We start from the raw sequence: 19,753 nt of genomic DNA, 5'->3' as shown, positions 1-19,753 counted from the left end.
CGCCGATACTTCACTGGTTCATGCAACCATGCAACAAACATGTAATTTAAAAACAAATATAACGTTTTTCCAATAACTCAAAATATTTTAATAAATAATTTTACAAAAGTTTCGTTGCTAGTGGGGAGTGCCTTTTATTTCGGATATAAATATAATTGTCTATGCGTTTACTATCTAGCCTAGATAGGTCTCCTTTCATTTGGTCGCGAAACACAGTTTGATATTGCGCGGGTCCGTCCGCCAGAGCTAGTGTATCCACACCAATCCACACAGACCGGACGGAGTTATTCTTCGTTCACACGTTCACAGTTCTCAGTCGAGTCGCATTTGGCGGTCGTCTGTCGTCAGTCGTAACGGCGAATATCTGATTATGGAACATGATTTAAAACAGCGATAATCTGCCAACTACAATTCGTATACTTTTAACTACCTCATTAGTGCGTTGACTTACAGTGTTCAAAGTTTGCATCAGTTTTGTGCAGACTGACGTTTTGGATTAGAATTGTGATCTGTGTTACCTACCTAGGAATCAAGAATCTTCTTCTTCTAAAAGTTGTTTCTATTGTTCAACGAAATGGCTAAAGCAGGTGTGTTGTATATTAATTACTTACTCTAATCATCAGTTAACCTTGTAATTAGTTCCCCGAACAAGTTTATCACAGATAGCTAAGTGTTTAAGTGTGTTCACTGTTCACCAAAATACACATTAATAATATCCTATTAGTAAATATTTACATTTTAGACTAACTATAGGCGTAATTAACAAAAGCGATACTTTGTTTCAACTTTATTTCTTTAAGAAAACAAATTATTACAGTTACCGTAAACAGAAAATAATGCTAGTCCGATAGAATTAAAACGCGGGTAATCTTCCTTCTTTTGTTCCGCGCAACGTAAACTTTATGACATTGGACAATGGTACCAACCATATAGATTGCATTATTGCGTAGGTAGGTACTGGTTTAGCGGAATTTTCACGTTATAAAAAAAAACCCGACATAAAAACATATTTTATATTCAACTAGCACGGCGTTGCCCTAGCTTTATGTTGAGTTTTTCTACATCAGAAGTAGACAGTGACCTTTCTCTTTATGTGAAGGTTAATGTGCAAAATTACATCAATCTCGGAATAAAACTGTAGAATTGCAAGAACAAAGTTTGGCCGCCCGCCTGCCACAGACTCTTTACAGATTAATTTCAATTATTATTATTTTCTTTCTTGCTAGAGCAATCCCGATGAGTTACAAAACTCAATGTAGGACGAGAGGAACTTACAATACATAGATGCGAGTTAATAGCCACAATTTTACATTGGTATTTTGATATCAAAATTATAAGTTTCACATTCAAAACAGTACACAAATAGAAAAAGGAAGGTTAAGTAGAACAAACAAGAAGAAACAAAAATGAAACAGACAGGGATATACAGATAAGCACTAATATATTGGTAAAAATAGATTATGCTCGATTACAAATACAGGGGATAGAAAAGGAGAGATAAATAAACAAAAAAGTGCAACACGATAGGGATTACGTATTTTCAGTTTTACATATTTAAAAAAAATATTCTTTTAAAGCCTTACTTTGAATTTTTGGATTATGCTGGCTGTTTTTATACATATCTGGAAGAGGGTTATAGAGTGTGTAGGCAATGTAGTTAAGTGATTTTATTCCTTGTTTCGTAATATGTGTTAGAGCAGTCATACTCAACCTTTTTCTTCTGTGGGCCACATTCATATGTTTGTAAAGCTACGCGGGCCGCAACACTATACTGGTATGACAAAAATATCATGAAACCCACAACCCCCGTTTTTTTGGAAAACCATTTGGGATTTATAAAAATATAACCAAAACAGAATAATAATAGTACATATCACTTATCAGCATACCCATCGTTAAAAATTACAATAGTGAAAAAAATAAAACTCAAAAGTAACATGTATTTTGTTTCGACGGCCGGCATAGTCCAGTGGTAACGCATTGGACTGCCATTATGAAGGTCGCGGGTTCGAACCCGGCGTGCGCAAATAAATTTTATTTGATTGATTTGTGTTATTTCACAATTAATTAATTAAAATAATATATAGTATATTTGCGGCACGTTCCAGAGTGGAAGATACTACCAGTATCGCCCTGGTGTAAGACCACCATTCAGAATTGAAACGTTGCTCCAAATGGCTTTAGCCGTGTTTAGTGACTAGATCTGAATAGCCAGGTACTTCCCCACCTTCCTCTTTCCCTTCCCCACTTACCTTCAGCCTCACAACATCCCCCAATTGGGGATGCCATAGTCTCACTGGCTCCAGACGGGAGTAGTTGGGACTCTTGTGAGGTATTCACTATAAAAAAAATAAAAAAATGTATCCAAGCGTTTATTTTGAAATTAGTGTGATTTTTGACATTGGGATAAATTTTCAACAATTTTAGACAAATCGGGTTTATAATTGCTGCATGCTACCCTCAATACGTCATCAAGGTGAGAATCAGTAAGTCGATTCCTGTTTACGTTTTTTGCATATTTCATTTTGGAATATGATGACTCACAAAGATATGTTGATGCAAACAATGTGAGGAGCAGGCAGGCACAATTTTTGACAGTCTTGTATTATTAACTAATTCCCAAAAATGTATGTACTCGTTCCCCTCTCTTTTTTCTTCAAAAATATCTTTCAGATTAGTATCGTTCTTAAATTCGATAAATTAATCAAAAAGCACTGCATAATCATATCCCAATGTGGCGTTAAAAGTTGCAGTTTCTAGGTGCCAGGGATTTTCTATAAGTAACAAACAATTCTTGATACTACGTAAGTGGAAATAGATCTAGCGTGTGCAGTAGCAACACTCTTACCAGATCTGATGTTGACACGACAACGACTATCCTCTTCGGGTTTCAATGTCTGTACGTCTGTAAGTCGCAATTAATCTCAAATTAACGTGATATAGAATGCCAGATTTTGTAAATCATGTTCCTGATATTAAATGTATTGTGGGCCGCACAAAATAGCTTGGCGGGCCGCATGCGGCCCGCGGGCCGCAGGTTAAGTATTACTGTGTTAGAGGAATGAGGATTTATTGTTATTCCGAGTATTGCGGTTGTGGATGTCTTGATTGTAAAGTAGCTTGATGTTAGTGGGGGTTGATTGGTGGGTAATTTGTAGGATGGTGGTCGTGATTTCATGTTTGGGAAGGACTGTGATTGGAAGGATACCGAAAATTGAATAGATGGTCTTGAATTAGAACGGGTAAGCGAAACCTAATTTGCATTAAATTTAAAATTGGTTGTAAAAAGACCCAGTTTTTATTACACTCAAACCAATTTTAAACAAAATTTGTCTCTTATCAATTTTAAAAAATACATTTAATGTGTGTTGGAAATATTTTATTAATGCATTCTTATTTCATAAACAGTAATTGAATAATTTATTTAATCCACGACAACGTGAAAAATCCACAAAATTTTCCGTATTTTATTAATTTTAACGAAATTGTTATCATGATTTTTAAAATTATACTGTCCATTTACGATAATTAAAATATTTTTTTTCTTAGAATAATTAAGTTGAAACGCAGTACTTATTGATTTTGGTCAGCGTGTTGAGCTAGTAAAAAATAATTACCATCTTATTTTCCAGCGCTGCAAATCGTTTAATCATTTTATCACCGGAGCTAATTCTATTTTACATTTACGAGCGAATAAACCCAAAACGAATAACATCAAGAGTGACTAATTTTATCTTTATTTTTAACCACAAACATATTTTTTCCGCAATACGTACACAACGAACTATCAGTCACACTCACTAACCAATAAAAAAATATTATCTTCCTTTTTTTAAAAATTAGAGATAATATATCCTCACTGGGATCACCCGTGCTGAGGATTTCATTTACCTACATATTATTAAAATTTAGTAGTATGGAAAAATGTAGCAATTATAAATAAATAATGTAGTGTTTTTTTCTGAAGTTATATATATATATAACAGGGTGTTTTTAGTGCAGTTGAATGGTTTCGATTTCAGTCTGTATTATTTGGTGACAGTATATCATTTATTTCTGATCTCCCTTTGCTATGTATCCAGCTTTTAATTTGAGATTTAATTATTATATTGTTAAATTTGGGGTTGCTAACTAACTAACCAACCATCACGCCGTTTCCCCAGGGGTAGGCAGAGAGCACGGACCGCCAAACAACTCGCTCTCGGCACACACGCCTTATTCACATTCATATTTCATACATACTCTTCTGTTATTCTGACTACACTTTCTTTGTTACACTTTAAGAATGGAATATTAGGAAATCACGATTCCAAATGTTGGTGAAAGTTCCTACCCAAGTTGCGTTACGATTTGTTTTGTTTACTGACTCCACACACATATACTCCATACACAATTAGGTAAGCATTAATCTACACCGGCGCTTTGCTGAATCCTACAATTTATGGCAGCGTTGGTAAAGTAGTTTTAGTGATTTGTTATGTGGTATTTTTTTTTAGTTATTATTGTATTTCCCGTTACTGTTAAATGTTTTACTATTATTGTTTAATTTTAATTTTATCACTTTTACATTACTTCATGCTGTAAAAACATGTTGTATAATTTTTGGTCGGTCACTAAGTATATTCTGTTATTATAAGCAATGTAAAATCCCAGCTGGGCGAAAACCATATAATATTATCATTAATTTTCCCGGGTTGAAATGCCGGGTTTTGCCACAAGCGGTTGTGACGTTCAACTCGTTATTTGCCAAAACACAACATTTTCAACATAAATAAACAATAAATGTAAAAATATAATCAAGAAATTAACAAAACTTGTAAATTTTTCCTTTTATTTTTAATCTCGGGCCGTTCGCGTGCACACAAGTAAAGTAACACATCGATTTACCAGTAATGAGGTTTTTAATTTGGAAGTATTATGCCGTTTAGTATGGTTCTGAATATTGTCTGCATTATACAAAATATAATTAAATAATAATAAATTCTAATGCAGCATTACGTTCATTAATTAAATGTATTGTACATACAGTTTTGTATTATTGATCAACGAACCGGTGAATGACATATTATGTTGATAATAAGTTGATAATAGTGCGACTGTCTATAGTTAATAATAGGAAGGATTTTATTGTAGACATGTACATAGACTTTATATTTGCACAGCGCCCTTAAGGGGAAGCTTAATGCTAAATCACTATTTTGATTAATCTTTACAACGAATTGGTGTACATTATGAATACCAAAATATATGCTTTAGATCAAGGCTGCCCAACCTTTTTAACAGTTGGGCCAAATTGACGATTTAAAAGTCACTGGCGGGCCACTGAATACTGACGGTTCCTATTTCCATGTGGGGGGGGTTGTTAGAGAATTTCTATAATACATAATTCCCCACAAAAAAAATCAAAATGAGTGCTCCCCACAAAATATTTGAAATCCATGGGGGGGGGGGGGGGTTGTTACGGAACTTCGCTGAGAAAAATTCCGCACACCCAAAAACATGATATGTGATTCCCCACAACAATTTTTCGAATTCCATGGGGGGGGGGGGGTGGTGGCTACAAGATTCCATTTCGGACGCAAAAAATATCAAAAACCCGTGTATTTTTGTTTAAAAAGTAAGTTCAAGAGGTTTGATTTTTTCGTCGCTGATTCTCGTTCTGAGTAGCCTAAATAGCGATAAATCGCCTTCGTTGGCAACACTGGTGACCGCGCGCAAGCTGCATTGTTTGTTTTACCGCGAGCCCGCGACACTTTTTCAAATTGGCGGGTTTTTTTAAAATGGTTCACGCGGGCCACTTATAATTCGTTCGCGGGCCACAATGTGGCCCGCGGGCCTAGTGTTGGGCGGCCTTGCTTTAGATAAATTGAAGGTTGGAATATCGCTTCGCTTGAGTAGAATACAAATAAAAAATAAATTACTCAATAAAAAATATAAATGTAAACTACTAAAAAAACATTTTTCAATAGAAATGTATGAACGCATAAAGGAAAAAACTTTTTTAAAAATACAGTATTATAGCTTAGATTATCTGTGACAGTTTCAATTGACTAACTTTTTTGGTTTCTTATAAAAATGAAAACGGTACCTTACCATTAAAATATATGTAAAATGGTTTGAACATTTGATAAAACGTTTTTCAACTATAGAATAGAGGTGCGAGGTGCCGGATAATTCATCACATCTTTAAAAAGTTATATAAAGTCATGGAAAGTGATGAAACAAAAAAATTATTAACTGGGCTATGTAGGTTAGGTTAGGTTAGGTTAGGTTAGGTTAGGTTAGGTTAGGTTAGGTTAGGTTAGGTTAGGTTAGGTTAGGTTAGGTTAGGTTAGGTTAGGTTAGGTTAGGTTAGGTTAGGTTAGGTTAGGTTAGGTTAGGTTAAATTTTTTTTTCATCGTTTTTAATGACTTTATATCACTTTTTAAAAGTGTGTTGAATTGTTACTGTGTTGAGTTATCATGGAACCGAATTAGAGTAAGGCATCAGATTTTATTTTTCTAGACCATGAATTAGTAACTTCCCGAGGTATTCGTTTAAAAACATCTGAGAATTTAGTAATAGGTTCATCAGAAATAATTAAAATAAACCCCACGGAAAGATCAATGTTCTAGGCCTGCTAGTGCAAGTTCGATTGTAGGTTCGTATATTACGCCGGGCCGCGCGCCGAATATTGTTTTTATACGACTTCATCACTTATGTCGGATTCCCACTATATTCTAGAGATTTGCTAGGACAAATTCAACCTAAGGTATGTAAAATATATACACGAGGGCCGCGCATTGCATATTACTGTACATGGCTTCTTTACTTACGTGCGTCGTTACGATCCCGACTTTATTTTAGGAGGAACAGCAGATTTATAAACATCCATTTACACAACTAAGAGATTAATACATTTCACTCAACCTTCTCAACTCAACCAGCACGACAGCTACAGGTAACAAACACTCTTTTTTATATAAATAGATTAATTGATTATTAATTCTATATTTGAAATGTATTTTTTTTAAATATTTTTGACAGAAGATGTCGTCATTCTTCACATTTATTAAGGCGATCCACTACGTCGTGTAGTATTTTAAATTGAACCGCTATCAAAACAACCCTTACGTAGATGGCGATAAGGTTTAAATTCCCACTTAACACAATCCGCCTGTTTTGATTTATGCAAGAAAAAAACATTGCCAAAAAGTGCCTTTTATTTTATTTTGTGGATGTTCATGCAAAAATATTTTTTTTTTTCGATCATTTTATAAATAACTTAATTTTCCATATTATACAATAAAATCATAACCGAAAATGCGTTTGTAAGTAGGAGATTTTGAACTTTAAAGGACTTATACATTATTTTTTCTGGCCTATAAAAAGACTTATCTAAAAAATACTCGATTATTTCAAAGGCCAAGGTGTATTCTACTCGCAGTATTTAATTAAAGCATCTGAAAAATTTCTAGGCGACCAAATTTTCAAACCAAAAACACACGATTTTGCATTACTACGTATGGCATCGCCTTAAGCTTCGCCTTAAGGTTCCGTATTAAGCGTTCAAAGATAGTTTGAAAGGGAGATATGTAAATGCGAATGTTAGAGGGAGCGCGCTAATATTAAAAAAAACGATACTAAATAAGCGAAAATGGTTATATATTTAATAAAATACGACTCATTTGAAATATAGCAAAGATCTCTTGACAATTGCACTTAAAAATACATTGAGATTTTGTTTCATACCTATAACATAGTAAATAACAGAACGAAACATGTTTATAATAATTTTCGCGGTAATTTTATGTAATTACCGTTTCAATTTGTTTCGTGTTGTCGTAAATATATCGACCGGACTTCGGCGAATTAAATATCTCCATTAAATAATTGGGAGGAAATATTATAAAAAGAAAAACAAAATTATGCACGAACATAATATTGTGGCGTGAATAATTTACTAAATATACAGGGTGTATCGGCACTAACCCGACAAACTTTAACAATCTATTCCTTTGCACATTTGGAGTAAAAAATGTTATAGGCACTTTGCTGTTCGGTAGCATTTTTTTTCAATTAAAAACAAAAAAATAAAAATTTCCACACTACATCACTGTCATTGGCATTGCTTTTCGTGTTCAACAGCTGTTATAAGCAAGTATGTCGAAAAGCGTCTTCGCTCTTTCGCACACACTAAATTCGCATAGTAGTTAAAAATGAGACGAACGGTGCCGTGCCATTTCGTTGTGATTGTAAAAGTGCGCCAATATAGGTACACACGTGCATTATTCAAGGGAATTCGAATAAAATATTGCCAGATGGGTTTTCAAACTTTGACAAAGGATAAAACAGTGGTGACATGTGGTGAAAATATGAATAATAATTTTTTTATTAAAAGAAAAACGTTACGGGACAGCAAAGTGCACATAAGATTTTTTACTCCAAATATGCTAAGGAATAGCTGGTTAAAGTTTGTCAGTTACGTGCCGACACACCCTGTATAGTTGAGATGAAAAAAACACTGCCATTAAATTTGTTTATGGAAACATGCACCTCAATAATAATTTATCTATGACCGGAATAAATCATTATAAAAATCTGACGACCCCGATTATTATTATTAAGCATTATTATTTAGTTACGAATGCACTGATTAGGTACCTACCTTTTGTAGTCAAAAAGTTGTTGAGTAATTTATGTAATCATTTGAATATGTCATGGGAACACTGCTTTTATTATTAATGATAATTATTATTATTTAAATATTTCTATATCGTCGTTATTTTCAATAACCCGTAGGGCGCTGTAATTGCGATGTACTTGAAATTTAATTAAATTTCGTAAATAACTTAAATACATTTTTGAAAACAATATAGTTAGTTATAGTAGTCTGAATTCTTGACAAATCAGTTCCATTTTTAAAAATTACCAAATAAAATACTTTTCTGTTAAAATATTATGTTATAGGGAAGTACTTATTGCTTTCTGTAAATTCCTCGCACAATAAGTTCCTACTTTGAAAATGACATTTAAATTTAAAGCAATTTTTAATTCATTGAACCAGGTTGCACAGGACGCATAAAAAATTGTAAAGAATTATAATTTTGTACTGACTTTCTTCTGATTTAGTAAATTAACAGTTACATGGATATTTCAACGCTCCATTCTCATGGTGAAAATGCAAATAGTTGCGTTGTCCTAAGATTTTTCAAAAAGAAAAGTCATGCAGATTGCATTGACTAGTGTTCGAGAGTTTTTCTTCTGTAACCAAGATTTTATTTTGAAAGATATCTACGATATATCTACGCTCCAGTTTTCATAAAATAAAGACAAACATTCCCGGATTACGAATTTGACAGTACTTGTTTTCCACCTGCTTCCATCATTATTATCGGAGATTGTTGCTTGAGCAATGATGAACCCGCGCCTTCACAGTGGGAACCTGACGAATTTGTCTACTCAGCTAATAACCGGCCAAAATTAGACGTTCCTTGTATACTTTGTTTTTTGACAGAATCCCGCGTTGAAAACCATACAGCTTCGTACCTGCACGGAGAAAACTGACATATATAAAATATTGGTAATTTTTTTAAAATCTTTTCAATTTTTTCGTATTCCTGTTAATAACGGGACTGGGGGTCTGTAACGAATGAATTGACTGGATTCCTAACAAACTGTCGGTGTTATGGGGATGTCGGAACACGCGTTCATAAAAACAAGTTCCACAGCGGAAGATACTCACAATATCGCCCAGGTGAAAGACTATCATTCATAATGGAAACATTGTTTGAAATGACTGTGTTGAAATGAATGAGCTGTGTTTGTTTGGTGACCAGATCTGAATACCCAGGTACTTTTCCACCTTTCTTTCCCTCCCTACTTCCTTCAGCCTGACAAAATACCCCAATTTGGGAAGCCATAGTCTCACTGGCTCCGGTAAGCAGGGAGCAGTAAAACTCTTGAGCGGTGTTCACATAAAAAAGATTAGTTTTGTCGTTTAAACTATTATCATTATTTTTATTACCATAATAATGTACAGTTCTGAGTGTCTTCCGTGTACTTCCCAACGATTTTATGTAAAGTTTTGTTCAGGAATAACAACATTGCATTGTTCGGAAAACCAGTAAACAACCAAATAAAAAAATATACATATATTATCAATAATGTCGCGGAACTCGGATTTTCCGGTGTTTATTTATTCTGACACTATCGACAAGTCAACAACGATATGTTGAAACAACTTGTGAAATCATATTTTTTTTTATTTCGCAAGTATTTTCCCTATTTATTCTTTTAAAATACACAGTAAATGGCATAAGAAGAAAATAGTGTTTAGTATTTCTACACCAATGAAGAGAACTAGGTCTTGAGTTTGGTGTTGTATTAAAAAGTAATAGCATAGAGTGTACGATAGTACATGATGTTATAACATTATAAATAATATATGAATATGGTTCGAAATGAAGTTACTGTTACGTTACTTTACGTTTACTAATTCATCGTCTAGTCTAGAAAAATAAAATCTGGTGCTTAACGCTAATTTTGTAATATTTTTTAATGATAAACTAATGTTTATAAGACAATGTTTTATGCATAGGACAAAGGATAACAAATTATTATGGCAATAATTAGCCGCCTAAAATATCAATACAAATTGAAAATGTCCCCCGAGTAAAAACCCGCACCTTTTGATGTCCGGCCGGATGCTCTCGACCATTGAGCCAATTCGGCTTATTTCCAACACGCCAAATAATTCAATCTACTAGTACTTCAATCAACAATTGATGCTTATTATATTTTTTTCACCTGTAAACAACCAATTTTATTTTTGTGTGAAAAGCTTTGTTAGTGCTGAATTTCCCAATAGATGGCGTCGAGACATATTATATCTACAAGTCACAAAGGATAATAAATTATTTTTACTCGGGAGATATTTTCAATTTGTATTAATAGTTCAGGCGACTAATTATTGCTGTAATAATTTGCTAATTTTGTAGTTGAAAAACGTATAAAAAAATTTCAAACGGTTTTACATAAAATATTTTAATTGTAAGGTACTGTTTTTATTAATATTAAATATAAATAACTTACATCCGTGGGGATCGCTCGAAAAATATGCATATACTTTCTTTACAAATTCGTCGGAATTAATTAAAATGTGAGTCTTATATTGCCTTAACCCAACGTTTAGGATACGTTTTCAGCGGCCATCGTCTAGAATCACGAAATGTGTTGCATTGATCCAAGAAAATGTTTCCATTTCGAGTTATTATTCCTTGCGTTTCTTCAGTAACCTTAGACATTTATGCATTATTTCTTTGATTATTATTCGTGTTCTCCATAAACCGGTTATTCACCAATATCTAACGGATATATTTTTTTTTAGTATTACAAGATTATAACAAAGTTATAATGTATTATTCCCAGTGAGTTTACAAAACTTGTTTCGGGAAAGACAACATTAGATTAAAGACAAGACAACATAAATACAATAACATAAATAAACGCAGATGTTATTATGGTGTTCCAAAGAAAGATTGTGTTAGTCATTAATAAAACTGCTGAGGAAATAGCTTTTAAGAGTTTTTGCCAATGTTTTTTTGTTCGTTGCCGGAAGTTTTAGATTACTAGGTAATGCGTTGTATTGCTTCTGTGCAATATATTGTAAGGAGTTAATTCCAAATTTAGTCGTGTAAGTAAATGACGATAAGTGTATTTGATTTTGTGATCGTGTTTTGTATGTCAGAATTAAAGACTGATTTCGTGTTGGTGTGTTGAATTATTTGTAGAATGGCAGTTGAGATGTTATACTTTAGCAGGATCGTAAAAGGAAGTATTTGTGTCTGTGAGTATATATCTTTGAAAAGATAAGATGCAGGTTTACTATTTCGTGACATGTCAAAAGATAGTTGCTGTACTGTCTGTAAGTGACGTTGAAAATGTCGATGGTCAATGCAGAATTGAGTCGCTCTATTGGTTTGTGTGTTCTGATAGGCAGAAGTCCTCGATAACGGAGTATAAAAAAGTGCGTGGGATCTCCCACGAGTATACTTGTTAGGCACATATAAGTTAACCTCTTTCAATATAGTTCCAGAGATTAGTTTAAAAATTGTTTGCCTAAAAATATTTTCGGCGTATTTTTAAGGTGTTGAAATCGAGCATTCCTGATAGGAACATAGGAATGGATACTAAGTATATTATCTCATATATAGACCACGCAAAAACCTCTTATGTACTTTTATATTTCTAGGATATGGTCACAAATGTTTGTAAAATGACAAGGAATTCTTTAATTACAATCACCTGTCCCCCACAGGACTATCTCTCACAGGATTTCAATAAGATTCCAACACGTTTTATTTTTAAATTTTACGTCTACTTTTCCACATAAGTGTAATATTTTTAAGCCAATTTTAAGAAAGGAGTGAACTTGAGTTTTGAAGAGAAGTTCTGCGCGATGAAAGTTTCTCTATGTTCATCGGTGTCGAAGGGATTGATGATGTCGGTTCTACGGGGCCCTTTTCATTGAAATACTATTAGAACACAACATTCACACCAGATGCCCATCTAAAGATTGCGAAGCGTTCATTGAGATATTTTTATATGTGAATATCGCACAAGAGTCCCATCTGCTCTCAACTGTCCAGAGCCAGTGGGACTATGGCATCCCAAATTGGGGAGTAATTGGAAGTATGAAATTGAAGTAATTTAGATGAAATAGGATCAGTCTGGTATCTAACGACTACAAACTGTGGCTGCCAAACTCAAAAATCGAGCCGGTTTTCCGTTGAACTGGCTTTCTCCAGCTTTTAACCCTTCAGACCTCTGGCATTGATCATATCGACCTTTGTATTTCGTAAAGACGCTGCCAGAAGGCTAGAGAATTCGTGTGTACTTCAACTTTGCAATAAAATCCAAATAAATTGATGTTTTTTGAACGCACCGAAATTTAAAACTGTTTTTTGAAGGAGATGGAATAAGCTTTCAAATTTTACCGTTAGAAATATTAAAAAAAATATATCAAAAATTTTATTGCAAATATAAAAAAAAGGTTTTAAAAACGGCTCACCTTACAACACTTATTACAACTAAAACTACGGAAAACGAAAAAACACAAAAATTATTAGACAAATGTATTATAAACATTATTGTCACCTCACTTTTTTTGTCGTTTCTTATAAAAATATTATTTATTGAAAAAAACATTTGGTTTCATAGCATGCTCTTTTTAATTATTCTATAGTATCCATATTTATTTATTTTTTTATTTTTTTACACCCGTTAAACTGCCAAAGCAGTTTGTCAGCAGGTCAGTTTAACATGACAATGGAATTGAATACAAAATGTGTAGTGTTTTTTTTTTTTTTTAAATATAATGTAATTTTTGAAACGTGATTTAAACATCGTTCACATCATATTTCTCAGTGTGAAAGTAGGGGAGACACAACGTTTTCTATAATCCATATTAGCTGTTCCCAAAAGCGAACAAATTTGAACCGACTTGTAATAGCTGTTCGCAAACCCGAACAAATTAGCCTCGGGGGTTAAAACTAATTTTCATTGTCAATATATCTTGGTTATGCAAAGATTTGCCAGTTTTGTGTTTCCCCACTCCAACAACCGCACAAAACACATATTCACCTCCAAAATAAAATATCTTGCAACAATATTGTCAAGTTTTTATGAAATGATTTATTTTCCCAACTTTGTAAAAATGTTGGTAATTTTATTTGCGGTTTGATAAGTTCACCACAGGAATATAAATAAACTTGTGTCGATAATAATCAAAAGGTTCATCGTGACGTGATCACCGTTTATTGTAGTTAGATGAAAATTAAAATTTGCTACTTAGCTTCATTACATAAATCGTGTCTTCTAATACGTGAATAAGCATTTTTCCAAAACTTCGAAAAACTTGTTAACATTTTTAAAGAATTAATGTAATTGCCAAAACCGGATTTTTACCTCGGGATCTTTCTCAATTTGAGCGTCAGTTTTCGCAGATGCCGAGTATTTACTTTCAACATTTTTTCCTTGTTTGCTGTATTTGTCAATTGGAAGCAAAACTCAACATTTTAATTAATATTTCATATATTTAAAGAAATGCAAGTATTTCACTGTCTAACTTAATATAAGCTATAACTATTAAAGAAAATTTGAAACAAGCGGAAAATATACGGTCACATCTCTGGGGTCCTGGGTTCAAGTCAAATAAAAATGTGCGGTAAGAAAATGAAGACAATGTTGGTAGTTCCTACTACGAAGTATGATACAGTTAAATATGACCGAAGGAGATAGGGTCCCATTAGCTCAGTTGGTAGAGCGGTGCCCCGGCAAGGCAAGAAGGGTCTTGGGTTTGTAATGTTTTCGCCTTTTCGCCATTCTTTTATTTTGTTTCAAACAATATAGAATTTTCTTCTCTCTGGGCTATGACCGATGTTTAATTTTTTTTTTCTAAGGCTTTGCATATGTGTTCGCAGGGATGGAAAATTCCTCCCCTACAACACATAAGCCTCCATGAAAATTGGACCCTCTTCTTTGATATCTACAGAAAGCTACTTAAAGCTCTCTTGTACTATATATCTTTATAGACATATGTACTTAACTAATTAATACGTTATTTACGATCTTGAACGCAAATATACCCGTATTTATATTGTAATTAAATTCCATCAAACGTTGTGTAATTTTTTTGATTTATGATATAGGATTTTAATTACTTTCATTTTTGTGGTAACCCTCTTGGTTCTGATCGAGGTGTTGAGTTAAACAATTTTATTGGTCTTTCCATTGCAAACCTAGACTTAAATGAATTCTCTGGATGAGCTAACTTTCCTATTGTAATTTTCTGATTCCCTGCACCCTAACAAAATCGTAGTTAAACGCTGATAAAAGATATTATACATGTTTATTTGGACAAGTAATTTAATATAACTCAAATGGTTAATTGTTAGTAAATTTGATTTTGGTGAACTTTTGTGTCCGTGTGGCACCACTCCTTTATGATTCTGCTGCTATAAGGTACATGTAAAGATTGATTTAGTAGGTTAATGTAATTAGTTAATTGCATATTTGACGAACTCGGAATAGCCCATTTGCTGGCATAATTTGGCTCCAATCCTCCATCAAGTAAACGAGATGATCGGGAGTCTACTAGAAATTTGCACAATCCTTTGACACGGCTCCTTGATTGATACCTAAGTTATCGTGTCCCAAAAAGCCTTCCACGTCATCATGTACTGCATTCAAGTTTCCCCCCGGGTCCCGATACCCCCAAATTCCGACCCCTCCTTGGACTACAATTTACTTAGGGCGAACCGGTTTCGTCCTATATACAATCATATACTCACGGTTGGTGTGGACTTACGGGTCGTGAATCCTCATTCCACGTTTAAGAGAAAATGCGAGGGTGGTCTATAAGACCTAAAATGCAAGCTGTATGCAGGTCCGCATTCTCCAGTAAACAGTACATACGAATAAATATATGTATACATACAGTTTGGGAAAGGTTTATAACTCGCAATACGAGGCTATCTACCTCGCATCCCGAGCTCGGATCTCGCGCCAAGAACTCTGCGAAGCTCTAGGTCTGGTAACCGAATATATACGTACTAATAAGGTGATACTAATAAATACTAGTAGAATAAGGTCATATTTGATAGTTTGTTTTGGAGAGCTATCGAACTCCAAGCTTTTGTTTGTTTGGTTTTGACGTTTTTATTTAAGAGAATCGTCATCTCTATTTGGTTTGGTTAATGGTCTTGTTGTAGGAGCGACCACTGCCTCCTATTGATGAACTGTATTTGTTTTAAATTTTACCTCCAGGGTTCAACATTAATTTTTGTTCATCCTATCCCGTGATTTTCCAATTGTTTCAAGTGGTTGATTGCCACATTAGAGAGTACTCGACCCTCAAATATCTCAGGCAACTGATGGGGTTTTGTATGAGCACCCAATCAATAAAATTCAAATGTTTCGTATAATTATTCGATATAAATCTGGCTAACCCGTGATTTTTCAATTGTCGATTGTGAATGATAAGTATTTGTAAGCACGCAGCTTCCAGCTGTTTCAGGTAACCAATAAAAACTGTGCGATTATCTAATCAATAGTATTCAAATGTTTCATGTAATTTTTTGATATAAATCTGGCTAACCCGTGATTTTTCAATTGTCGTTTGTGATTGATAAGTATTTGAGAACACGCATCTTCCAGCTGTTTCGGGTAATTAATAAAATCCTTTGTGACTAACTAATTATGGCCAAGGTCGTTTTCAAACTATGCGGTTGACCCAATTCTCCAGTGATCCTTTGTTTTGTAAACAAATAATATAAACATCTCCTGACACACTAACCTAAATGTGAGATTTGTTTATTTTAAAATTCCTTAGAAGTCATTTGTGCCTCTTTACTTTTATTGCGCACTATTTATTAAAATATTTTTAAATCTTTTATTGAAGTTAAACTATTTATTTCATTGTCCGAATTTAGTAAACTTACTAGGTTTAATTGAAGAATAAATATAAATATATATTTAAGTACACATATCTCTATTGTCAAAATATGTTAAAAAAGAGTACATATATTAATAAATAAATATAAAATATATGATTCTACATAGTCTGGAATATTAATAAATACATATTTTCTTTTCCAATAATATAGATATGTCCTCGGGTAGGTATTAAAAATCGCTACCATTTCGATGTTTCGATTAATAAATAAAATACATATATATAATTACATTACTCATATATATATTCTTTATATACAATATTTTATTTTATATTTATAAATATATATACAAATATACAATATACATATATTAATGTATAATTCTTTGTTTTGTTGTTTTAATTTAATATTCAATTGATATACTTCCACTTCACAGCCCTTCTGTGTCTCCTGGGACCTGAAAATTATTTATAAAAGGAAAACTCACCCACGTCAAGGTATTTCCGGTCGGGTAGTACACAACAACCTTGATGAAGAAATCCTACCTAATTAATTGTATTTTTCAACTAATTTCAAAATAAATCTTTTCGACTATTTATTCCTATTTAATATTTTATTCTCGCTTGAATCGTATAAATTAGCTGATATTTAATTTTTCTTCCGAACGAAATCCTAATTCAGAAAACCCGTTGATTTAATAACACCTTTCTAGTTTAGGCTTTTGAATGATAGCTGTTTCAAATTCTTTTTCGTAATGATAGACTGATGATTAAAATTCCGGTTAAAACGACAAACACTTTTAACACTGTCGCTATACGCACGATGGATTTTAATTGAACAATTTATTAATTCTAAATTTCTTTTTATATAAATTGATAAGAAAATTTATTCCGAATTGTGCAAACTTTTAATTAACTTCTTAATAAATTAAATTTTTTTCCTCTTACTATTAATTTTAGAGCAAAGATTTAAACGTTTATTATTATCGAATCCTTTTTTTTTTTGTTTTTGTGTTTCTTTTAACCTAAGATGAAGTATTTATTACTATTATTATTATTTTTTAACCAAATTGACGTTAAATTATAATCTATTTTTAAATATCAATCCGCGAACCCGTTCACTCTAGATTAACGATAAAACTCTCCACTAAATTCTAATGTTTTCACTTTGAATGAAATAATTATTTTTAAATTTTAATAATTCACTTTTAACACTTTTTGCACTATCCACTTTTAACACTTTTAAGCACTTCACACTTTACTTTTAAAGCACTGGGTTTAAACTGTATTTGTTTTACTGTTTGATTTAATTTAACTGACTTATTAAATTTCACTGACTCTAGCACTTGTATTTTTCACAAAATTTTCCTAAGTCCAGGGCTTATTTAAAATTTAACACTTAAAGATTTTTCACTGTTAATCCTACCAAAGACGTAGTACTGCCACGTAACAACTTTTCGAATCTTCGGCGCGACTGCCCTCCTGACTGATGAGTTCCATCTTTTATACCCCTCTCAGGTTCCAAAAGACGTATCTGAATTTCTCTTGATGCTTAATTCTATCTCCTATCAACTCGTAAATCCAAACACCCCTTCCATCAATCTCGATTGTCCTTCCATAAGATGTTCTGCTTTCCGGCTCTGGGCGGTAGTTAGTTTTTATCTCACAAATCTAAGTCGATAGGGTCCGAATCGGGTAAGTCTGTGTTAATCGCCCAAGCTCCCTTTGTCCTCTGTTCATACAAAAATGTAGTTAAAATCTCATGATTTTGCGTTCCTTTTTTTTCTCAATTCGCGATAGGTCCGTCCTCAATAACATATATATAGATCTCAATTTTATGCATCTCGTGCGAAATTGTTTAAATCCATGCTGAAATCTTTACTACGCATTTTTGAATTTCGATTCGTCTGAATTCTACTCAATTTTATTGTCCCTTATATGGGCTTTTCCATTTTCACCAGTACTTTCTCTCTTAATGCCGCAGATTTGAATTTTTCCTTATCTTCTTGGATTTTCTTTTATCCGCGACGTTTTCTTGCACAATTTCTTCTTGATTCTTATGTCATTTCTCATAACTCTTATAATTACTCATTTTCCAAGTCGTATTTATTAATTTCACGGATAAATTCGAATTGTATCGCTTTTCTCCACATGGATCATTTCCTATCTCCGTTCTTTACCCTTCCTTTTATCTTTTCTTCACTTTTCCCGATGTGTGTGGTCTCCTGGGAAATTTCATACTTCATTTATTATTAATTAATATATAGTTTTCCACACTCCTATGGGAGATATACCTAATTTGACTCTGGGATATCTGTCACTTTTATTGCCTGATCCAATCTCCGCCCCATCCTCCATCCCTCACTTACAAGATTTCACATAAATTATATGTCTGGACACCTGTTTACGTTTAAAATTTTGGTACCAGACTCGTAAATTTAGTTTAATTTCAAACCTATTAATTTTTATCTCTTTTGTCTAATCTAAATACTTCCATAAGGTCCACGTTAAAGTTAATCGCTTTTCTAATCGTTTATTACCTTAACGTAAATAAAAATCATGTTCGGATTTCGATTGTTTACCCTTCAAAATATACATGAGACCGCCAACCTTTTGTCTTGTTTCGATCCCTCCGTAATATTGGGTAACTCTAATATATATCTAACCTAATAATCATGAAAATGTCTACTTTTCCTGAATCTAATCTATCGATATTATGTTTAGTTTTACTGTCTTCTTCTGCTACTCGATTTTCACGTCCCTAGGACCTTCGTAGCAGTCCAAAATCCCTGTACTATCCTTCCATTCGATCGCCGCACTTTTCTAAAAGTGTATTTTTTTTGCGAGATTTTTCATTCAAAATTGATTTACCAATATGTCCGTTTCATCTTAAATTGATAACGATTAATTTCCATTGTTTCCAAAACTCTCACCTCTCTTTAGTACGATTTTTATCGAACATGACACCCTCCTTCTATCATAAATAATTGTACTATAGTTGAAAATTCTGCCAGTGATTTTCCTTCGCTTTTCCCGTCCTTTTTTATACTATCACGTTTATAGTTTTTCCATTGCATTTTCGTGTGTGTGTTTTTCAACTTGTAAAATCTTCAAAGCACTCGATTTCAATGGTTCGCCATCACCTAAATGCCTCAGTTATTGTAAACATTTCCAGGAGTTTGTCACCTTGAAAGTCGACGTTGACCCTAAAGTGCGTTCACCTCTAATTTCTGTGGGAAAGAAGAAGCCATTAATTATCTTTTTTTATTGCCCGATCCAAAGTTTATTCCTTTGTCCGTCGTAGACACACCTCCCTCC

General features: G+C 33.2%; 1 protein-coding gene and 1 long non-coding RNA gene across 3 annotated transcripts in view; both read left to right on the top strand.

Moving 5' to 3' along the window:
* The first annotated feature begins 278 nt into the window (after positions 1–278).
* The window catches only part of LOC149417659 (serine protease inhibitor 77Ba-like), a 43,505-nt gene continuing 24,030 nt past the window's right edge, over positions 279–19,753 (top strand). For both annotated transcript variants that reach the window (XM_089640489.1, XM_089640488.1), the window contains exon 1: positions 279–587. In XM_089640489.1, coding sequence (XP_089496615.1) covers positions 575–587 — 13 coding nt within the window. In that variant the 5' untranslated portion in view covers positions 279–574. The remainder of the gene's footprint in view (positions 588–19,753) is intronic.
* On the top strand, positions 643–6,932 carry LOC149417660 (uncharacterized). Its single transcript, XR_016303328.1, has 3 exons — positions 643–678; positions 6,724–6,751; positions 6,847–6,932. It is a non-coding gene; the product is annotated as an uncharacterized LOC149417660 (long non-coding RNA).

This window comes from Hesperophylax consimilis, chromosome 15 (assembly GCF_061612785.1).
Source record: "Hesperophylax consimilis isolate HC1 chromosome 15, BYU_Hcon_1.0, whole genome shotgun sequence".
Lineage (NCBI taxonomy): Eukaryota > Metazoa > Arthropoda > Insecta > Trichoptera > Limnephilidae > Hesperophylax > Hesperophylax consimilis.
The sequence above is the reverse complement of the archived record's forward strand: the minus strand, read 5'-3'. Positions and strand labels throughout refer to the sequence as shown.